General features: G+C 38.0%; 1 protein-coding gene and 1 long non-coding RNA gene across 2 annotated transcripts; one reads left to right on the forward strand and one right to left on the reverse strand.

The window, feature by feature from the left end:
* Positions 1–7901: 7901 nt before the first annotated feature.
* On the reverse strand, positions 7902–9016 carry LOC122278392 (uncharacterized mitochondrial protein AtMg00860-like). Its single transcript, XM_043088586.1, has 2 exons — positions 8958–9016; positions 7902–8337 (listed from the first exon to the last, which is right to left on the reverse strand). Exons 1-2 carry the CDS (start codon positions 9014–9016, stop codon positions 7902–7904), a joined length of 495 nt encoding a protein of 164 aa, XP_042944520.1.
* Positions 9017–12582: 3566 nt separating this feature from the next.
* LOC122278747 lies at positions 12583–14797 on the forward strand. The gene is made up of 2 exons (XR_006229336.1): positions 12583–12890; positions 12969–14797. It is a non-coding gene; the product is annotated as an uncharacterized LOC122278747 (long non-coding RNA).
* The last annotated feature ends 10230 nt before the right edge of the window (positions 14798–25027 follow it).

Genomic DNA, 25027 nt, shown 5'->3' on the forward strand with positions numbered 1-25027 from the left:
ATTTGTGCATATTAATGGACCAAACTTTTCCACAAACACTCATGATGTTTTGTTTAATTTTGGGGTCTCTTAAATTAATATTGAGTTCTTTACTAAATGTCTTCATATTTTCCTCGATATACAATGGTGCATATTAAATGGCATGCAGCATTTTTCACTCACTCTTGGAAAGAATTGATCGATTTGATAAAAATCGATCTCTTTGGAATTAATTCACCAGATTAGATGTTGTATTTTTGACTTTTGTATTTGCCATCAAATATATCAATTAGAGATCTGCAAGATTGTGATAAAGATAATTTCTTAACTTAATATATAATACAAAATTAAGAACAACTCAGAAGATTATATATAATTGTATCCAATCAGAAACATAAATACTCTTTGGATATTCTGCACTTGCCCTCTATGTGAAAATTGTTCAAATTTTCACACACATACACACTCCTTATGGAAGATGACAATAAGCACCCAAGCCCCAGATAATTAATAGTTTTTTAATGGGTCGTTGATCACTAGTTTTTTCATCAGACTTGGGTCCTTGTTTTCCCACATTTTACAGGCTTTATCTATGGCTAGCTATAAATAATAGTATTAGACCAAGAAGTCATAATAATCTGACACCATTCTCTTCGGAACCATCTAATTGAATAACAATAAGTTTTGCAAAAACTATTAAGCTCTAATTCAATTGGATAATGCGTGTTGGTTATTAAGTTTTAGTGTAGGTAGCATGTAGTGTGATTTTGTGATTGAGGGGTGCTCAAAGCTTTCTTGTAAGCTTAATCTCCTTTTGCCTAATTATTAGCTGAGTTTTGCTACATACAAGCACAGTCGCGCACTAATCTGTGTACCAATACTGATTTATTCATACTTAAAATTTAAATTAACATTGTTTTCAATAAAATCTACTTTTTGACTAATCACATCACATTGGTGCGCAAATTAGTACACAATTGTGCTTGCAACTATATTTTTCCTTATTAGCTAGGTTTATGTCTGCTTATAATTTATATGTTTGGGGTTGGCAACTATATATAATATGGTCTTTATATACATATATATGTATATATATATGTTATACCCAAGCAGACCCACTTATTGAAGAACATAATCTAGACCGGTTTAGTCCTTGTTTTGTGTGAGTTGTCACTCATCAATGCATTTTTGCTCTATAAAGGTTCTTTACTGCTTTATCTAAACAAAATATAAAGTGATAGTCTTTTCTAATCTCATTTTGTTTATGGTGGTTAATATAAATCTAAAACCTCACGATCTATTTTTTGTTCTTATTTCTCACAGGATTAAACCAAGATATCCAAAAAATATAGAGCAAAAACATTTCAGAAGCTGTCAAAGATGGAATCAAAGTTAAACTCATATAGAAAGAATTCCACATTACAAATTTATTTTCCATTATGATATGTTGGATGGTATTGTGTAAAACTTAAAACAATGGTAATGGTGAATTTTAAATATGTACTTTGAGGTTATATGAATCATATTGGCAAGCAAATATAAATTTCTTCCAATATAACATTTTTTAATTTATTAATAAGCAAGTACTTGTCATAAAGGAAAGGAAATAAATATCAGGTAAAAAACAACGTCTGACAAAAATAAACCTGTTGAGGTTTCAAGTATTTCCGGTGAAAATAATCTGCCGGAATGAATCTTTGCCCCAATTTAACAAAGCTAGAATCTATTTCTGGCAAAAATAATTAGCCGCAAAAACTTATTTCTGGCTAAATTACTTTCGCCGAAAATATATTTGGCTATGGATGAAGGATCTTGACAAAATTTTTTGCGACAAAATTTTATGACATTTGCGGCATTTTTTTGTCGGAAATAATGAGTATCTGTGGCTATTCTCAAAGTAGCCGATTTTTTTTTTTACTTAGCTCTTTAATAGCGGCTATTCATTGGCAAGTAAAAATAGCCGGAAATAATTAATAGCGGCTAAGTTTCATAGTATTTCCGACTATTGTAATCGCCGGAAATGATCTTATTTCTTGTAGTGGGCCAAGCCTTAGGACTTCATCTTTTTGTTTTTCCTCTACTACGCCAACTACTCCTTCTTCATTGAAAAGTTTTCTGCTTCATCTACAACCATTGTGCCGCATCTCCCATCTTCTTCCTTCATTTCTCATTTCTTTTTCTTCCCCTCCTCCTCTTGCGCACACTTCTTCTTCTTCATTTTTTTGGTTTTGATCTTCTTTGTTATTCCCCTGCTGTGAATCCATGATTCCCTCTCCCCTCTTTGGGTTATTTTGACCATTTTCTCTTCTCCACCTACAAGTCATGCGACGCCATAGCAAAGGAAGGATGCATTTTTTTCCCTTTTCACCTTCTCCAAGCCACACGGGTTCAGCATATATATATATATATATATATATATATATATATATATATATTTAAGCTTGTTCAAAGATTGTTTCATCTTCCAAAGGGTTAAATCTTGAAGTGCCTTTGAGTTGCTCTCCATCCTCGCAACCAAACCACCTTGAGCCACCTCTAGCCACCACCTAGCCTAGCCAAACCTCCCATCCCTTTTTCCAATTCGTAACCTGTGACCCATCCCTTTGAAAACCACGGCGTGTGTTTGTCCAATCAAGGACTTGGTACATTGACGCGTTGATCTTTCAAAATTTTCTTATGCCATTGTAAGTAATTTTGTAAAGAATTTTCTTGAGATTTAAATATATTTTTACACTAACATGTTTCTACAGTCTGATTGGCTGTGATGGGCCTTGAGTCTGTGACATGTTGGGGAAAATGAATGTAGTTGTTGTCAGATGTTGGGCCTTAGATTGGATTGGAGGATGGGTTTACTCGTGGAGTTGGTTGGTGAAATTTATCACTTTGTGAATATTGTATTGATTATTTCATCTAATGTGTGCTATGTCATGTCATCCAATATACTGTCTGTCTGCATTTGCATATTTATTTATTATTTTTGTTTGATGTTTTGTCTGTGATGTGTTTTGTCATGTGTCATGATTGAAACTGGGTTTTCGTGCTAAAAAATGATTTTGGGTGTATGCGTAATGAACAGATTGAAAGGAATGAAAGAAAGGATAAGGAACTGTAGCGATGTTGGTAAGTAGGGTCGGTGGTAGAGTATCGCCTGTGATTCCCGCCTACGATGCTAGTTGTAAGGATGGTGGTAAGTCCTGCCTGTGATTCACGCCTACAGTGCAAGCACTATGGATGGTGATAAGCAGGGATAGTCGTAAGTCTTGCCTGTGATTCCTGCCTATAGTGATGTATAAATGGATTTTTGGCGTGTGATGGAAAACATGTCATTTTCGAGGAAAATGATGGTTTTGTTTTGCCATGTTTTATCATGTGGATGCATGCATGTTAGTTGTATTAATATGTTTTTATCTATTGGATTGTTTGGTTGATTACTTACTAGGATTCATAATCTCATGAGGTATTCCTACCATACAGTTCTGTTTTATAGAATCATAGATTTTGATGTAGAGTTTGACATTGAGCTGGAGGGATCGACTTCACCAAAGGAGTGACTTGTGGTCGCTTGTTGGCTATGGGATATGTTTCCCTTTTTGCCTGTTGTATTTTGGCTTTTACTTTATTTTGCTGAATAATTGTATAACTTTTTGAATGACTTTTATTTTCATGGTTTTGTAATTAACAAATTCTGGTACTTAATTGATCATTTTATTCTCTGCTGCGATTATTTTTGTACACCCATGTGCATGTTCACATACTAAGTACTTGTCATTAGGATGCGTAAACCGTGTTGTCATCATTATGGTCTCCTGAATCCATCAATTTCTAACGGAGGAGTCATGGGCGTCACAACACGATCAAGCTCAATCTTTACAGGTCATAAAAAGAAATTATTAATGTATAATGTTGCAACCGCAATTTGTCATGATGTATGATTAAGACGTCCATATTGTTTTGGTTGATCTGATATATAATTTGTTGAAAACCACCCTAAGTGTGAAACCAGTCCACTTAATTTGCTCAGCACCATCCTACAGCACTGTTTGTTATTTGTTGTATTAGGAAACCCAAATCTTCTACGGCATTTCCTTTAGTCAGCAATTGTAGGTGCCCTGTCCTATAAAAGGAGAGCTCAGTTGTGTAAATTTGGGTGGGCAAAAATCAGAGAAAGAGGACGTGAGAGAGAAATTTGTTGAGTGTTGTAATCTTGTACAAACTCAGTAAAAGAGGCTCCAATGGACGTAGGCAATTTATTGAACCACTTAAATATCGTATTGTGTAATTTTGGACATGCCAAAGGCGCAACATAATTACTAGTCATCAGTGAATATCATCAAATAAATAATTATACATTAATAATTACTAAATTCCAACATTAATTAAGACATGATAATCAGACAAGTTTGATCAAAATAATGAAGATTGTCCTGTTCGCGCATACGCATATATATAGTACTCTTCCAAAGGGTAATTAGTTAGATCCCATTGCTCATTATTGCCCTCGATATTGGGAGATACTTTTATTTTTGAAGGAGGATTGATAGAGTTCTTTTTTAATAGTTTGATCTAATTGGTAAGGATCAAATTTTGAATAGAGATAGATATATAGAGAGGCGCTCCCAACCAGTCAAGTGTCAAGAGTCGAGACTATTTTCACACCTGCTAATCATGAAGAGCCACGTAGGCATCTCAAAAAATTTCTTCTTGCACCCAAATATAGGTGATCCCCAATTTGTTTCTCTCCCTCTCCTCTTTCGCTCCCTCTCCCTCCCCCATCTGCACTCAATGGACGACGCCTTAAAAGAAAAAGGTCCCTGCCCAAGGTCACAGATTGAACGTCCCTGCTCCCCTAAAGTCCAGTGGGATTTTGCCCAAGGTCTCTATGAAAACACTACATAATCATTGCCCAAGGTCACGAATTGAACACAGAATGCAAAACCATCATTGCCCAAGTGGGATCCTTTCTTCTACTGTCTTCGACGTCATGGTCATTTGGCTGTCTTAAATGCCGAATAACATCTTCTGGTAAGGCTCGTTGTGGCCCAATGTGGTTTTTTTTTTTTTTGTCAACTCATTTGCAATAGGACCCAGATTTGTTAATGTTACTCTTTTTTTTTTCTCCATTTCGTTGTTTGTTTGCACCATTGTAGTGCTTCAAGTTCCAATCGGCCAGAAAAGAAAATGAAAACATAACCAAGTTGATGTCAACATCGTGCCCCAAAAATAGCATATGGAAAAAAAAATTAAAACACCAAAAAAAAATCAAAAACCAATTAAGTCAAGAACAACATCATGGAATTCTACCTTCATTTTTGGCACATCCATTGGAAATGCTTGATAGGTTCCAACAAATGCAATTGACATTAACGTAAGCAACTTTATCTTCGGGTGAGAAATAAACCACAGTTTTGAATGCAATACTTGATAATTCATTGACGACAGCATTGGCTGCTTAAATAAGCAAAGCCATGAACAAACAAACCGAAATACAAGGGAAACTAACAACCAACAAATGGAACTTGACTCACGTAAAACAGAGCATGCAAATTAACGTAAAAACAGAGCATAACTAACGGAAATAAATGACGTAGAACCCTCAATGAACTACTGCATGTAAGGTCTGAACCAGTCCACTCCTGCCACATTCTTCTTGTGTTTAATGGCCTCGACTGCTACCTGCGTTGCATGCATGCTGCATGCAACTTATGTCCCACCTCATCCGAAATATTTGGGATTTGGTTTACGGCTCCGAGAGGAGCACTGTGGCTTAACAATACCTCCCCCATCAAGAGGATCATTGTCCTCAAGGTCCATACTCGGAAACTGCTTTAGAACGACTGGGTTGTCTCCCAAGTGGCTTCCTCTTTTGGGAAACGCTTCCACTGAACCAAACTCTCTTCTTCAAACTTGTTCCTACATTTGACCCAGCGCGTATGCAATATTTGTAGAGGCTCCAGTAAGAGTATGCCCTCATCGGTCACCGGTGGTAGTTCCGTAGACAGTTCCACCAAATCTCCCACGAATTTTTTGAGTAATGAAATGTGAAAGATGTTGTGCCTCCAGCCTATCCAAAAATCATACAAGACGATAGGGAAACAATATTTAAGTGGTGCGGTAACTTACCTACGTCCACTGAAGTGGAAATTCAATATTTTCAATATGTTTATACAAAATTACAAACACTCATGAACAATCTCTCTATCTCTCAAATGGTACTCCGTTCTGGGTTTCCCCAGAACCCAAATTTCGCCCTCAGCCCTCTGCCCAATCTCTCACCTCAGTGAGGATGATTTAATCTTCACAAATCGTCTCCTTTTATAGGAGAAACTATGGGGGACAAATAGCCACACTTCTTGACCAAGTGAGCCTCCAATGGTGAGTGGGTGGGTGAGTGGTTGGTCGATGGGGGTGGGTGGCTGTAAATCCACAACCAATTCACACTTGGGGGGTTTTTCAACAAAAGGCTGGGTGAATTCAAGCTCCTACTGGCAGCTGAAGTTTGTAAGCGACTGCTCCAATTTTCTGCACGACTAGATACGGCCTGTAAAATCGACTCGCAAGCTTCTAGTGGACATGTTTAAAAATTGATTGTTGCCGATAGGGATGCAGCTTATTAATGGAAGTCTCCAAATTTGTCTTTAATTGATGCATCAGCTCATTTCTGGACACAAGACTCAGGTCTACCTCGTGTACTGAAGAATCACCACTATGGTAATTGGGAAGGAGAGGAGGCAAACGACCATACAGCGCCTGGAATGGGGTCATTCCTGTAGATACATGGTACGTCGTATTGTACCATAGCTCTACCCAGGGAATGTAGGTACTCCATTTGCGTGGCCATTGGTGAACAAAACAGTGGACTACTGCTCTACACAACGATTGACCACTTCTGTCTGTCCTTCTGTTTGCGGATGATACGCGGATCTGAGTTTTAACTTAGTACCTGACATTTGGAAAAATTCTTGCCAAAATTGGCTAATAAAAACAGGGTCCCGATCACTAATGATTGATTTGGGAAGACCATGTAATTTTACAACCCCATCAACAAAATTTTCAGCCACGCCTTTAGCAGTAAAAGGATGAGTTAAAGTTAAGAAATGGGCGAATTTACTTAACTCGTCGACAACTACCAAAATTGTATCCTTGCCATGAGATGTCGGCAAGCCTTCAATGAAGTCGAGAGTGATATCGTCCCAGACTTGGCACAGAACAGGCAAAGGTTGCAGGAGTCCGACAGGGGAAAGTGTTTCAGTCTTCATTTGCTGGAATACCATGCAATGCTTGACATATTCCTGGACTACTAGGTGCATTTTAGGCCAGTAGAATTGTTGAACTAACCGTTTGAATGTACGTAAGACACCTGAGTGCCCTCCAATTTTGGTGTCATGTGCCTCCTGCAATATCTTAGTGCGCAGCGCCTTACACGAAGGAATTACCACCCTCCCCTTAAATAACCAAAGTCCTTGGCACTGTGAATGTGGTCCATCGAGTTGAACCTTGGCCACATGCTCTACCGACTGAATATAAGTATCCCCTGTGTAAGCCTCTTTAATCTCATCCCACAAAGTGACAGCAGCTACGTGTAGATGATGGAGTACTCGGCTGTTTGGTTTGCGTGAGAGGGCATTTGTAGCAGAGTTCTTGCGGCTTGGACGATAAATAATTTCATAATCGTAGCCCATTAATTTGGCTACCCACTTTTGCTACTCTGTTGTCGCCACACGTTGATCCATAAAATACTTCAAGTTGCGCTGGTCGGTTTGGATGAAGAATTTCCTTGCTAGTAAATAAGGTCGCCACAAACGTATGGCTTCCACAATTACAAGCATTTCCTTAGCGTAGGTTGACCAATATTTTTTTGTGACTCCAAGTGCACGACTCATATAAGCAATCGGCTTGCCCTGTTCAGTTAAAATTGGGCCAATTCAGTCGCCCGAAGCATCAGTTTCAATGGTGAAAGAATTATTGAAATTAGGCATAGCCAAAGTGGGAGTGGTGGTCATTGCTTGCTTAAGTGCCGAGAAGGTTGTTTCGGCCTCTTCATGCCACCTGTACTTCCCTTTGTTGAGTAGGTTGGTGAGGGACCGAGCAATGATGCCGTAATTTTGCACGAACTTCCGGTAGTATCCTGTCAAGCCTAAGAAACCACGCAATTCAGAAATGTTAGTAGGTCGGGACAATGCGAGCATAGCTGCAATTTTTTTATCATCAACCTTCACTCCTTGAGGCGTTATTATATGCCCTAGATACTCCAGTTCTTGCCGTCTGAAAACGCACTTGCTTGCCTTAGTAAAAAATTTGCGCTGCCTCAAAATCTCCAAGGTTTGTGCAACATGCTTTACATGCTTATCCCATGTAGAACTATAGATGAGAATATCGTCAAAAAAAAACCAAAATGAACTTTCGAAGGTGAGGTCGAAATATAGTGTTCATGATGGCCTGCAATGTAGAAGGTGCATTACAAAGGCCAAAAGGCATGATGAGTTATTCGTAATGGCCATTATGAGTACGAAAAGCAATCTTAGAAATATCAGGAGGATTTCCTCTTAATTGGTGATATCCAGCTCGCAAATCCAACTTCGTAAAATATGAGGCGCCGTATAATTCATCTAACATGTCGTCCACTGTTGGAATGGGGAACTGATCTTTGATGGTGGCATTATTCAGTGTGCGGTAGTCTATGCAAAATCGCCAACTACCGTCTTTTTTTTTTTTTTTAACAAGTAAAATTGGCGAAGAAAATAGACTGGTGCTAGCATGTATATGTCCCGAACTCAGCATCTGCACTTGCTTTTCGATTTCTTCTATCTGAAAATGAGCGTATCGGTAAGGCCGTACATTAATCGGTTCAGTGCCCTCCTTGAGTGTAATGGAGTGGTCTACTTCGCGCACAAGTGGTACGCATGAGGGCTCTTGGAACACGTCTTTGTAATCTTGTATTACCCGCTGCAATTCTTGATGCTCCACACCACAAACCGTACCATGTAAGATGTCCTCCGTGGTCGAAGGGAAGCATACTGCAAACAATGTCTGGCCCCATCGACACTCTTTTGAGATTTCTTTTAATGTTGCCTCCTGAATAGATTGTTCACCCAATTCTTGCAACCTTCAGGCTTGATTATTCCAGATGAAGTCCATGGTTAATTGCTTCCAATTACAAACCACAGAACCCAGCATTTCTAGCCATTGACTGCCAAGCACAAGATCAAGACCAAATAACGGCAGCGAGAAGAGTGTGAGATAAAACTCAATTCCTTGTAAATTCACCACTACCTTATCAAAATGCCCTTGACACTTCAAACGCTCTCCATTTGCAACCCGAACAGTAAATGTTTCCATTAGTACCACTGGTAATTGCAGCATGCTTGCCAAATGATCACTGATGAAGTTGTGTGTTGACCCACTGTCGATCAACACCACCACTTCGAGAGAACCCATTTTTACTGTCATACGCATAGTTCTTGGGCCAGTCCATCCTGTCAACGAATGTAAGGTGATTTCTGGCTCCAGTTCTGGTTCTTGCACCTCTCCCGTAACGTCTCCTTGATCAATTTCTCCCGTTTGTTGATCAGTGACATCCTCACATACCATATCACTTGCGTAGCCCTCCAAAAGTAACAGTTGTGGTTTTTGGCATCGATGCCCAGCCGTAAATCGTTCATTGCAGTTAAAGCAGAGGCCTTGCGCTCGTTTCCTCTGCATCTCCTCCCAGGATAAATGTCGAACTGGAGTAGCTGGAGTAGCAGGACCCACACGAGTGGGTTGTGGAAGAGCTAGAGGAGCTCTTCTCGGTGGTGGTCGCATGAATCGCCGCTGTCGTGAAAGCTGCTTGTCCTTCATCCATGCTAAATTAATGGCCTCCTTGAGGGATTGTGGCTTAAACATCCGAATTCCATCAGAAATTTCGGTCTTTAAGCCACCCATAAACATACCCACCAATGCCTTTTATGTCCATCCACGTACCTTGTTACCGAGCTTCTCGAATTCACGTTGGTAATCTCTCAATGTCCTCAGTTGTCTAATTCTTGAGAGAGCTTCATCAAAGTCTTCACAGTCAGATGGTCCGAAGTGAGCCCATAATTCCTCTTGGAACCACTCCCATGAAATCACATGTCCCTCTTCCTGTAACATCCTATGAAGCCACTGCCACCACTGATTGGCTTCTCCTTCAAGGTGGTAAGCAGCCATGGAAACCTTTTGGTTTTCTGTCGTGCCTTGGTATTCAAAGAATTGTTCTACACAGTTGAACCATTCGGTTGGGTCATCCCCTGAAAATCGAGGGAATTCCAACTTTGCTGATTTGGAGGAGACGTTCTATCGCCCCCCATCATTTCCTTCTCGTTGTGGATTGCCATGGTTGGGGTTCTCTTGGTTGACGATCAACATAGTTGAAATTCGATTGAGAGCTTCCTCCATCCACTGTAGTCCTTCTTGAACTGTACCAAGTCCAAACTCCAAGTGCTCAATACGTTCCTTGTTAGTTCCCATAGTAACCTAGCTGTGATACCAATGATAGGTCCCAACAAATGCAATTGACGTTAACGTAAACAACTCTCTCTTCGGGTGAGAAATAAACCATAGTTTTGAATGCAATACTTGATAATTCGTTGACGACAGCATTGGCTGCTTAAATAAGCAAAGCCATGAACAAACAAACTGAAATACAAGGGAAACTAACAACCAACAAATGGAACTTGACTCACGTAAAACAGAGCATGCAAATTAACGTAAAAACAGAGCATAACTAATGGAAATAAATGACGTAAAACTCTCAACGAACTACTGCACGTAAGGTCTGACCCAGTCCACTCCTGCCACATTCTTCTCGTGTTTAATGGCCTCGACTACTACCTGCGTTGCATGCATGCTGCATGCAACTTATGTCCCACCTCATCCCAAATATTTGGGATTTGGTTTACGGCTCCGAGAGGAGCACCGTGGCTTAACAATGCTCTCATTGAGGGCCTAATAGTGATGTTGTTGGCAAACCAAAAGTCTCTTTTCACATCACGGATGCACTTTAGCACATGCAACTTATGTCCCACCTCATCCCAAATATTTGGGATTTGGTTTACGGCTCCGAGAGGAGCACCGTGGCTTAACAATGCTCTCATTGAGGGCCTAATAGTGATGTTGTTGGCAAACCAAAAGTCTCTTTTCACATCACGGATGCACTTTAGCGCATGCCGAATGTGCTCGCGGCACCCTCCTTTCTTGCAGTATTATGCTACCTCTTCTTTGCTCACATTCACTACTCTTTTGTCTGTAAGCTGGTCCTGTTCCAAGCAACTTATTGATTTCTAATTCATAACAGAAAAAAATAAAATAAAAAAAATCCCAAACAAGTTTCGAGTATGAAATCATGAGTATTAATATTCCAAGCTTTGATAAAAATGGTGCCTGCTGTATTTTTAAAGATCATCATGTGCCTTACGTTATACATAATGCAAAAGTAAGCGCTTCTCCACCCTTGGATTGGCCCTAGATTCACGTTCGATCTTGGCTCTGTTTTATCTTAAAGCAAACAAGCATGCATGCATGGCCATAAATTTATTGAAGGGGCCGGAAGAAGATGGATTCGAATTGGAGTTGAAGAGGGTTACGGGGAGAGAAGAGGAAAGAGGAAAGTGAGAAAATGAAAGAGGGAAAAAGAGAGAGGCATTTATCTGGACGTGTGTTTATTGTAATCTCTATAAGTTTCATACATGTTTACTTTTCACTGGTGGGTGTGAAAACAAAACTTATACCCAACTTGCCTCAAGGATTTTTCATAGATATATCATGCATGTAGGCTTTAGAATATTAAATCTTGCCCATATACAATATAGTAAATAAATGGACTCCTAGCTCATTAGTACTTATGACTCATTTGAATTCATAGTTTAGATGAGATAAAATGAGATATTTTGAATAGTAGTAAAATTTTTGAGTGAAGATAAAATGAAATAATTTGTAAAAAAATGTGTGTTTGGATAGTGAGATGAGATGAGATAATTTTTAATTTTTGAAATTTAAAACAAGTATGGGTCCCATTTTTTTTATAGAGAGCCGAATTGTACCCTATTCATGTACTATTCACGCATTTTGAATAGTAGTACCATTAGTTTTACACTCGAATTGTGAAAACTTCAATATTGAATATTAATATTGGATTCTCATGATACAAATATCTATATATATATATATATGTCACTCCTTGAAATATTGTAGTTCAAGAATATTATACGTCGATCAAATCTTGTTAAAGAACCCTAGCTAATCCAGCTTGATTCAACAACTTTATAAAATTATAGGTCTATTTGATTGGTGATTGCCTAAAGCTATGCACTTTGGAAATGCAGCAGTGCTATACGGCCCATAGGGATGCCCCTATAGTGCACCATCGAATTGCACCAATTGCTGACGTGGATATGTTAAAGGCAAAAAAAAAAAAAATCTAAACAGAATATTCTTCTCCTTTGTACGACTTCGGAATTTCTCATCATCCCTCCTCCGGATCCCACACAGCTTCTCCTAAAACATGTGGAATTTTTTTGGCCCGGTCCGAAATCCGGATATCCGGATTCCTGTTATGGGTTTCGGCTTAAATTTAATCCAGGTTGGTACCCTCATCATCAAAATACGGATTTATGCGGTCCGGGTATAGTTTTGACACCCGTTTACCGGTTTTACCCGGTTTAAACCAGATACCCGTATAAAACTAAAAACCCTAGCCCCAAGCACTTCTCCGCCTCCCCTGCGCAGACTCTCTCTCTCTCTCTCTCTCATTAGGAACTTCGGACAACAGAGTAACCCATTACCCATCTCATCGTGACCCCATCGTCGTTACCGAATCGTCATCATCTGTCTCTCTCTCTTACTCTAGTGCCGGAACCCTAGCTCGTGCCACTCTACTGATCGAAGATCTATTCTTCGTGGTCGTCTTCTTCTACTTTTCACTCCGTTTGGCTAGATTTGCTATTTTATTTTAATGATCTTTTTTCTGTTGCCAGATTTGTAAGAGGATGCTGGTGGCTGTCAGGGAGGTTCCTAATAGTCTGGGTATGTTTTCTGAAACCCTAGCCTCCTTTGTTTTCTACGTAAAGGGTCGACTTCAGTTGAAACCCTTAACCGTATATTTAAGTGTTATATCTGTTTAATATTTTTATGCTTTGAAATGGTTGCTAGATCTACTCTCTTTGGTTTAGAACTTGTGTTTTTTTTTTTTTTTAATTTTTCATTATTTGGGCCTGTTTTGTTCTGTGTTGCCTACTAACTTTGTGAAACATTTTGTGTACGATACTTATGTGTAGATTCAAGGGCTCAACAATTTTTTTCCCAGAACTCTGTTTTTATTTTTTTTCATTTTTTTTCTTTCTGTATGCTGCTGATTCGAGTCCATACCTGCAGTTTCTCAAAAATATCGTTTTTATTGTGAAACTTTCCTTTTTGTTTTGTTCCCAGTTCCTTTTTGTTTTGTTCCCAGTGCAATTACCCTACTACTTGTGTTATTTTGATGACTCAATATTAAGCTTCTCCTTCTTCTTTTTGTATCTTTTCATTGAGTTCATATTTGAAATCATCTAAACCTTTAGGAAGATCAACATTTGGTATCCATCTGTTGAGCTTTTACAACTTATGGATTCTTTGTGACATTGGTGTGTGGTGGTATTTGTTAGATTTTTGTCTAGCTTAGATTCTTTGTTATTATTTTGTTTGTTGTGATTGGTGGTGAATAGGGTTTTAGAGACTTCTATGTATGCACCAATTCACGTGTGACCTCCATGTATGTTTCACCCTTTAATGCACTTAGAAGTTTGTTAACATTGATTCTTCTATATTATTGTGGCTGCCCCTTGTTTCAGAGTATTGACAAGCATGAATTTCACGGGCTTACAAATTCGAGAACTTAGCCTCTTCTATTAGATAATAACCTACTTACAAATTTGTTGTGTGTGAAAGCTGGGCTACCATCTTGTTTCTTACAGTTCCATCCTCATATATCTTAAGATTTAGTGCATAACATGTGAGACAGCACAGTCATGAGATTACTCATGACTGTGCTTGTGGTTCCTGTGGTTCATCCTCATGAGATATTAACCACAGTTTCATCCACATGCCTGTGGTTCCTCTTATCATTGAGATATTAATCTCAAAGACTGACCATGTCGGGAGATTATCATCATAAAAGTAGTGCTTAAGAAATTGTATTTGTTTAATTTTGTTAATTGGATCAAATCAATGGCCATTTTTTGCTGCAGTATTGCTAGTAGATTATTCAATTAATCTTTTGTAATTTCTTCTCTAATTTATCAGGTTTTTCATTTAGGGATTTATCTTACAACAAAAACATAACGGGACAACTTCCTAGTTCAATTGGGAATTTACAAAAACTAGGGACAAAAGCATTATTTGAATTTTGGGTTGGTTATGCAAATCCTTTTTTGATCTTTCTGTTTATCTAAGAGATATTATTGTTTAAAATACGGCATATCAATACTTCTCTCACAATTTTTGGCCTCCTTGTTTAAGTTAGCTTGACTTGCATTGCATCTCCTTTCCCAAAAGCAGTCTCTAGTCTTCACTGTACTTTTCTGCAGCTATCTCAAATTTCTGGGAGAGTGGTAAATTTTGATTTTAACATATCTCGTGCTGCTCGACGTTTTGGAATTGTAATAGAAGCCTGATGTGCAAGGGGAGCAGTGAAGGAGATCTGACACCAACTATTCCAGATCTTCCTGATTAAACTCAAGATCAATCATGACAATGGCTTGTAATTTTGTATTTTGTAATGTAATGTATAAAATATCAAATAATGTAATATATAGTAGTGAGTTGCATTGTGTTGCATGAATTTCATATGATTAATATTGAATATCTTTTTTTTAGATTCATTTATTTAAAAAAAATGGTTAGTTGTTTTATATATAAAAAATTTATTTTTCAAACTTTTTTGAGGAAAAATTTGTAATAGAATATAGGCTTCCAGGTCTTTAAAAAGAAAAAAAAAAAAGCTTTTTCAGGATTATCTTCTTCTTAAAAACAATTTAATAATAGTCTTTGTTATTAAAAAAAAAAATTCCGGGTACAGTCCGAAACCTGGATTCCGGGTTTTTAAAATCCGGATACATCCGGATTCCGGATCGGGTCATAACCCGCCTATACTTGGGTCGGAATTTGGTCCGGATTTGAAATCTAGGTTCTAGGTCGGGTATATCCCGATATCCAGTCCGAAATCCGGATGAACAGGATTAGCTTCTCCCATCCTCCCGCCAACGTTTTCCAAAAAAAAACACAGTGCCGCAGAAGTTTTCAGAATCTGAAAACCACGTACCACCCACACCTCCATTCACGCCCTAAAGCTCCTTTCTCTGCTGCTTTAGTCCTTTCTTTTTCCTTATCGACGAAACTATACACGTCAAGTCGAAGGTTCAAGGAGCATCTCTCTCTCTCCATTATTTTCCATTTGTTTTTTGGAGCATCCATTGGGATCAAATGCTCCTTTGATTTCGCTGATCATGATTCATGAGGCAGTATGTTTTCTATGTTGTTTTTGTTCATACAAAACCCTCACAAACCCATTGGTAGAGAAAAGGCACATCTTTTCGTTTTTTATTTATTTTTTTAACCTGTTTTGAACTCGTTTAATGGATTTGTGCTTATGGGTTTCATGATTCTTTGATTCTTGTGTGGGTTGATGACATAGTTCGTTATTGTCTTCATCATGGATGACTGGCCGGGTTTCGTTCGATAATAATGAGTTTCGTTGGATCGTTTCCGTCGAACGGCTTAAGAAAAGAAGCATTGCTTCTAAGATTTCTCTCCCGTGGGTGATGCTCGTGGGGTGAAGCTATGAAAAAACATGAGGATGTGTTTTAGGATAAATTAATTTAACATTCTTCTATGCTAATCATGTGGAGGGTGTGCATTTCGTACTTTTTAACCAGCATGCTTTCTAGAATTTTCGTTCAAAATATATCACAAAGGACGTACCTTATACGTGAAACATGCCAATTAACGTACTTATAATCGACTTCACAATTCCATAATTAGGTGCTCCTCTTGAAGACTTGCTATCATGCAGGACTATGCACATACCAATAATAAAGGATCTAGCTTTATGATCGGGAAAAGAAAAACACAATCATAACAAAGTGGTATACATAATGATTCGGTTTTAACCTTATCATGTGCTCCTCTTTCAATTTCTACTCGATCGATCAGTTTTTTAACATAAGTACCATTAATTGACCTTTTTAGCATAGGCAAGGTATCTCTAAGAAATATTACAAGAAACTATAAAGTCTTACATCACACATCTTTAACTAATCAACGTGTGATTTGTCATTTTATTTAAACCTACACAAATTTAAGCATTAAGATATAGAATGAAAAAAATGATAAATTGGATATTAATGTATAAATGTGTGATGTAAAACTTCCTTGTAAATTTTCTCCTTAAGAGATTTCTTTTTTTATTAATTAATGGAAGGGGCTTTAATCATACTAGTATTACATTTTGGTGGCCGTCTTATATATGTTGTTAGATCCTGAAATAAATGGTGTACGTGTATATAATGCATGGCAGTCATGATGTAAACTTTATTGGGCTTCCAGTGATAAAATATTATTGGTTATGGGCTTTTCCATAAATTAAATACTCTGAAAAACAACAATTTAATTGGGCCGCACTGGAGTGGCATGGCCGAACTGATCTCTCTCCCCGCTAACTTCACAACTAGAAGCCAATTTGATTGATTCGACCGATTCTCGATGCCAAAATTGTTCTTTTCAACTCCTACGCGTTCAAAGTGACCAATTGTATATACTACACTGCTCTATGAGAAGGCCGCTAGTTGACAGTTATATTTCATTTGATTTTATATATATGCATTTAATTAAGCTTTTGTTTTATATCAGTTCTTCGAATATCCATTCTCAATCGCCCAGCCTGGAAAAAATAAAATAAAGGGACAGTTAAATTTTATATGCCACTGAATGAAGTTGGTGAGTCTCTCAATCGTCCATCTCTCTTTCTCTCTCTTCTTTTGTTGCTATCTCCGTTTCTAACTTCCGCTCTTGATTTTGTCCTAATTCTCTCTCTCAGGTCGCTCTATGTCATGTGTGTACGTGGTAGAACATTTTCAAACTTCTTGATTTTGGGCAGTGATGTTTATGATCGGCGACATGCAGCTTTATCCTCTATTCATGATTTTGTGGTGGATCTATGTAGCTTGAAATGGTGGCCGAACTTACTATTAGACTGCTGGTTTATTAAACTTCTTGTGAGTTCATCAGGTGTAGTGTTTCTCATTTGGGTTATGCGATTTTTGGTTAGTTTTTTTGTATCCTTTTTGTATTCATTTTGATCTAATTCTGCAGCTTCTATTTTCTAGGTTTATTTTAAAAAATATGCCAAGAAAATGAAAGGGGTCTAGACATTGAATCTTGTTATTGAAATGCTATATTTGCTTTTGATGGGCCTTTTCATAGTTCTATTTCTTATATTCCCCACGTGGCGTAATGGAAAACGTGAGAGGAAAAAAATAAAGAAGAGCTGTGTCTTCGATCTTGGTATTGAACAGAGCAACAACTTTTATTAGAAACTTCCATAATAATTTACAAATTAAGGAAAGAGTAACTTAAGGAAAGAAAACAAGACAGCAATCAATTAGGTTGCTGTCAACTTTCAAATAAATCCACTAAAGGAAGGAAATTGTTAAAGATGCTATATATGCTCTTTTGGTGATATCCGAAACATGCCAGACTTGGTCGATCTTCTAGAGTTCAGTATCCTGTGCTATAATGTCCTGTTTTAGGTCGCCCTCACTTGGAAGAAGACTCGACCTCGAGTCATTGTCAATGTAAAGTGGTTCATCTGGTGGGTGGTACTCATACAAGTCTGCCACATTAATGTTGCGCCACAGGCCTATCCGAAAATCACACAAAATAATTTTTAAAGTGGTTCAGCAAATTGCCTACATCCACTGGAGCCTCTTTTATAGAATTTGTACGAGGTTTACAAATCACTCTACAAATTTCTATCTCTCTCTCACGTCCCTCTTTCTCTTTATTTTTCTTCTCTCCCACTGCTTCTTTCTGCTGATCAGAACTCTCCTATTTATAGGAGAAGTTCTCTTCAGCTGCTGATTTCGGTGCAGCAATCAGCTGCTGAAAATACGGAGTGGGAGCCTAATAGAAACAAGGCACCGAATGGTGCCTAACAAGACAATGCACCTTACGGTGCATGTACAAGTCATGCCACTTGGGTGGCTGGTCAACAATTAAAAGTTGAAAAAATTAACATGTCCTCTAGAAGCTCAATTACGTAGGCATTGTCATTAATTTTTTTTTAAGACCCAAAATGAACCACACTTCTTGTTCTGTAACTTGTTGTATGCTCCTGAAGGTAAACGGCCCTTACGTAAATAAATCATCACTAAGTCACCTTATTCAAATATTTTAGCTCACTTGTGTTTATCAGCTGTGGCCTTGTATTTGTCATTGGCCTTTTCCAGATTGCTACGAACTTCGGACTGCACTTGCTTGACCCTTTCATCCACGTTCTCAACTGCTGCTGTTAAACCAAGTAGCTTAGGAAGGGGAACCAAATCCAGGGCATGTTTAGGAGGCTAAGTGTAGACAATCTCAAAAGGTGATTTTCCTGTCGAGTGGTTGCACATGCTATTGAAAGGAAATTATATCTATGGAAGGCTCACATCTCGCTGCCTCGGCTTGTCACCAGAAATGCATTGAAGCATGTTGCCCAATGTCTTGTTGGCCACCTCAGTTTGGCCATTAGTTTGAGGATGGTAGGAGCTGCTATGTTTGAGCAAAGTCCCAAATTTCTTCCATTGAGAACCAAAAATAGCTGAGAAACTTAGTATCACAGTTAGAGGTGATGGTCTTGGGGACTCCATGTAAACGAACCACCTCCTTAAAAAAAAGATGAGCCACATTTGAAGCATCCAAAGTCTTACAACAAGGTATGAAGTGTGCCATTTTTGAAAATCTATCAACCACCACAAAGACGGAATCAACTCCTCGTTGTATTCGAGGCAGGCCAAGCACAAAATCCATGCTCAAATCCTCCCAAATATTTTCTGCCACTGGAAGTGGCATGTAAAGTCTAGTATTCTGTGATTCTCCCTTCCTTACTTGGCACATAGGACACCTTTATACATACAAACTTGCCCACATCCTTTTTTAATTGAGGCCAAAAGTAACGCCTAGCCACCAGGGAAATGGTCTTGTCCCTTCCCACATGACCTCCTAACCGTTCTTCATGAAGTTCTCAAATTAAATGTTCTTGCAAAGAGGTTCAGGGGACATAAAGCTAGTTCCCACGAAAAACATACCCATCTTGAATATGGAAGTCAAATGCAGATTCCTCTTTGAACACTTGCTCCATGTTTCAGCGAAGTCCAAGTCATCGACATATAACTCTTGCAGCTGCTCAAATTCAGTGAGTTCTACTCTCAAACATACCCATCCGCCATTTTTTGGCCCATGGCCCAACATCCAACAACAACTACAGTTATTATTCCCAACACTTCCTGGACCGAGGTCCATCATAACCAACTAGACTGCAAAATAAAGTTAGTGTACAAATTTTATTTAAATCTCAAAGAGGTTCATTGGAAGATTACTTACAAGAGCAAAAGGGCAACTCTGGAAGATTCAGGGTACTCAAGACTGTGGGTGACGCCAAAAGTGGCAGAGCAGAGGCAGACGCTGTTTTCTAATGCGTTGGTCGTGGGTCTCAAAGCTGAAAAATAGAGAATGAAGCTAGGGGAAGCTTGAGATGGGCATAGAGGAGCTAAGAGAGTGTAATGGAGTTGAAGGTGGCAGCTAGAAGCCATGGGTGGTGGTGTGGGTGGTGTATCGGGTTGTGAAGATCAAAATCCGTGAGAGAGAGAGAGAGAGTGACTTATTGAGGGGCAAATCAGAAAGAATGATGGTTGGGTTAGGTGGGTAGGGGTCACTGGTGAAGGGAAGAGTAGCCGGTGACATGGGGCTATGCCACGGTGGAACAGGGGTGGAAAAAGCCATGGGCTTTGATGTGTGCATGGGAGAAGGTGACTACAAGGTGAAGGCTGGGATGGTGGGGGCTCACCAGCAAGAGGTGGTGATGGTGAGGTAGGTGGTGATAAACGATGGTGCACAGCTATGAAGGCTGGGCTGAGTTACAACAATTGGAGGAGAAAGAGAGAGAAAGGTAGCGCGGGTTAAGAGAGAGAGAGAGAGAGAGAGAGAGAGAGAGAGAGAGAGAGGAAAAAAGAAAAGGGGATTGTGAATTAAATAGGTGAGGAATTGGGAATTAAATAGGGTTTAGGTGAGGCCTTCAACCTATACCCTAAAACTCTAAACCTTTCTTCTTGGGGCCTTAAAAATGATTCAACAGTGAGGAATTAGACATAAAGTTCACTAACATAAAATAGGTACAAAGACAAATAAAACACAGAGAGAGAGAGAGAGAGAGAGAGAGAGAGAGAGAGAGAGAGAGAGAGAGAGAGAGAGAGAGAGAGAGAGAGAGAGAGAGAGAGTAGGAAAAAAGAAAAGGGGGTTGGGAATTAAATAGGTGAGGAATTGGGAATTAAATAGGGTTTAAGTGGGGCCTTAAACCTAAACCCTAAACCCTCCATTTTGGGGAAACCAGATTCAATGGTGAGGAATTAGACATAGAGTTCACTAACATAAAAGAGGTACAAAGACAAATAAAATACAACAACTCAGTAATAATAAAATAAAATAGTAAAAACCAATAATACAAATAATTTGAAATAAAGAGCTAATAAATAATAGACAATAATTAGTAATAGAAAAAGCTCATTAATATAAATTATACAACTTAGACTGTGATAAAATTAAAATATTATAACCAAAATAAAAATAACCAATTTAAAATAAAAGAACTAATAAAATAATTAGTAAAATAAATAATTAAAAACACAAGAAAATAAGGGATATTACAAATGAAGGTTTTGTAGACTTGTTCCCAAAACCAAATCTATGTGATGTTGAACTTCTCTCATAAGTGGGAGCTCATCTGGTAATTCTTGTAGAATGATGTCCTCAAACTTGTCTAAGAGGCGATTCACTTGGGAGGATATATCAACTGATTCCATCATGCTATCTCCTTTAACCACCAGTGTCCATACTTCCTCCACCTCCTTAGCATCCATCATGAATTGAGCCTTAGTTACTGTGAGGAAGGTATTTTTATTTTCTATTATTTTTGCATTGTGGCTTTTATCTACCATGGGCACTAGCACTATTTTCCATCCATCCATGCCACCAAAATGAGTAGACGTTTTCACACCCATTGTAAATGGCATCCATATCAAACTACCATGGCCGCCTGAGCAATACGTGGCAAGCATCTATTTCCAACACATCGCATATTCCCTCATCCTTGTAGAATTTTCCTATAGAGAAAGGAACACGACAGAGGTTGCTTATTCGCGTCTCAGCCCTCTTTCAGATCCAACTTATATTCTCACAGCTACCACTGTTTATAATCACATTACATAACTTATTGTTGATGGTGCAACGTGTTTTGAAGATTGAATGCCTATGGTTTTCCTCCTTCAATTTCGGCGCTAACATTACTCACTCTATGACACAGTTCATTGGCTCTCCATCATCACCCTCAACAAACTCCTATGGTTCTTCAACCCCACTGCCTTCCTTATCTTCTTGACCTCCTTTTTCTTCTTCAATCACATGTACTGGCTGACGTGTGGGACATTTGTTAAAGCGATGTCCAAGTTGATTGCAACAGAAGCACTTTCCCATCATGGGCTTGGTGTAGGGATTGTTATGATACTTCCTCTTTGTATCGCTGGAGTGGTTGGCTCTTTCGTGACTTGGCTACCACTATTTCCTTTAGGAGGTCAACTAGATGAAGGTGGTTGTGAGCTACTTGGCCGAGGATGCGGGTCAACACTCCTGGTTAGCTAAGTAAAGGATGGTGTCCTTGGTTGTGGTCGGGACAACTACAACTCAATCTTCAAAGCTAAATTGACAGCTTCAGATAAATTCCAAAAGGTATGCAGTGAAACTTTGTCCTGAATGGCCAAGCGCAACCCTCCAACAAACCTCATAACTTGTGTCCTTTAGTTTCAGAAAGGTTATTTTGCAAGTTTAGTCGGTGAAATTCCTCCATAAATTCATTGGCAGTCCTTGCCCCTTGCCTGTAGTTCTGTTACTATTGGTACAGAATCTAATCATAATCTGGAGGAAGGAATCTAGCTCTCATCAATCGCTTCATCTTCGGCCATGCGTGCACTAGTTGTTTGCCTTGCCTTCTCCTATTATTTTACATCTATTCCCACCACACTGATGCACCTCCACACAGTTTATATGCCACTAACTTCACCTAATGTGCCTCAAGTGTCAGCATATAATCAAAGAACTTTTCTACTTCCAGCAACCAATTAGGAAATCTTAATATGGAGGTGGCCATTAAAACATGGCAAGTCGATTTTAATCCAAAAGTTATTATTTTCTTTTGGAGCCATTCGATTAGCTTGGCCTCCTCCATCCAAACTAGCAACCTCTTCATCACTAGATGAACTATCTGGTGCTTAGTTCCTTCATCTTGGTATGAACCCATGGCCTCCATCTTGATGGTCCCAATTGTGACGTTCCCGACTCTCACGTATGGAAGTGCAAGAATTGTGACATTGAGATAATGACAACACAGGTCACACTCCCCAAACGACAAGTTCTAAGTGTGTGTACATATAAAAAGTGTACAACAAAAGTCAAAGCGGATAAATAAAAGAAGTGAATTAAGTACCAGAATTTTAAATACATGACTACTAAAATAAAATCATTTCAGAAAAATTATACAATTATCCAGTAAAAATAAAGTAAAAACCAAAATTATATTGCCAAAAAGATAAACAAATCCCATAATCAAAAGTGATCACATGTCACTCCTCCAGCGGAGCCGATCCCTCAGGCTTAATATCTTCCTCTGCATCAAAATCTACGATTCCATAAAACAGAATCATATGGAAGAATATTACGTGAGATTACAAGTCTCAGCAAGTAACTAACCAAACAACCTAAGAGATAAAAACATATTTAAACAACCAACATGAATGCACGCACATGCTGAAACATGCATGAGACTAAAAACTATCATTTTTCTTGAAAATTACCATTTTTTCAATGCACAACAAAAATTCTATTTGACCCAAAACACACATTTAAATACCATTTTTCATTTTCTCGAAAAATAACTCAAATATAAACTATCATTTTTTCAGAAAATAGACCAACATATCTATTTATCAGTCACTGTATGCGAGAATCGCAAACAAAACTCTACTACCATCCCTACTGCTAGCATTGTAGGAGGGACTCACAGGTGAGACTTACCATTATCCCTACCACATGCTCTATAGGCAAAAATCAAAAGCGGGATTCTACTACCATCCCTACTGCGTGCACTGTAAGCAGAACTCTACCACAGTCTCTACTTACCACCATCCCTATGGCTTGTACCATAGGTGGGACTCTACCACTGTCCCTGTTTACCACCATTCCTATAGTTCTTTTTCCTTTCTTTCATTCTTTTCAATCCATTCAATACACATGTGCCCAAAATATTTTCTTAACACGAAAACTCGACTTTCATTCATAATACATGAAAATGCATGCAACAATGTAATGAATGTCATGACATAATGCACAATAGATAAAAAGTATCCAATCATAGCTCAACTCCACAAATATTTCCATCCTCCAATCCGATTAAAAAATCCAAACTCCTTGGACCCAAGGCTTGGCACAACCAAACAGATTGCAACAAATATGTTAGTGTAAAAGTATATTTAAATCTCAAGAAATTTTTTGAAAAATTACTTACAGTGATGAAATATAATTTTTGGAAGATCAAGGTGGTGCTAAATGTGGAGTAATGCTACATACAGTCACTTTTTAAAGTAATGCTATATACAGTCACTTTTGCGTACTCCCTGTACACTCTACTGATGTGATTGGCTACATTAATATTTTTTTAATACGTAACCAATCATATTAGTAGAGTGCGTAAAAGAATACGCAAAAGTGACTGCACATAGAATTTTTATTAAATAAAACCTGAAATTTACTTGCATATATTATTTATTTGTTCTATAGACTCAAACTAATACATTATATATAATGGGATAATTGGTTACATGAACAAAACTTCCGATTTAAAGATTATATAGTCATATATTTTATAACTAAAGTTAGTGACTTAATTGGATATATTTGTTTTTGTAAGTTTAATTTAATAGTAAATTAAGTAATAATAAAATAAAAAGAAATACGCTTTATACAGACATAGGACATACAAGCCTCATGTTGTCCCTTTTAAAAAAAAATGGACTTCCCCATGAAAAATTAAACTATTTCATAATTTTTTACAGTAAGATCCATTAGTTTTAAAGGGATTGCACTAGATTTGCATGTCTTAAATACTCGTATATAATAAAGTCTATAACATTAATTAATGATATGCGTGGGAATTTGGGTGAGCAAGAAAATACTAATATTGAAGTATTTGTTTTAACCACTTTCTATATATATATATATATATATATATATATATATTGTTGTGTAGATTATATCAAACCTAATCATGAGTTTAGGTTTGAATTGTGAGAATCCAACCATAAACCATATTCCACCTAACACCTAGCACGATTTGATCATCCAAATTTCTTGTTGGTCAACTTAAAACACTCCATTATTGGTTCCAACCAAACCCAATTATTGAAACCCAAAACATATTGGCCACATGGTATAGTATAATAATATGATTTCCACTAGAAAATAATTTGACCTTTTAAAGTCGATAAGATATATAACTAATCGAATCACAGGATTGCTATCACGGCTATATCGCTCATTTTGTTCAACCGGTGTAGCGCAATCATGTAGAAATATTTATAACTGGAACGACACGGTAGGATTTCTCATTGAATCAAGATGTCGGATAAAAAAAAATCACCTTCAATTATGGTAGGATTAGTATGATGATGACAAAAATTGCCTACTTTATTTAGATTTT

Source organism: Carya illinoinensis, chromosome 10 (assembly GCF_018687715.1).
Source record: "Carya illinoinensis cultivar Pawnee chromosome 10, C.illinoinensisPawnee_v1, whole genome shotgun sequence".
Taxonomy (NCBI): Eukaryota; Viridiplantae; Streptophyta; class Magnoliopsida; order Fagales; family Juglandaceae; genus Carya; species Carya illinoinensis.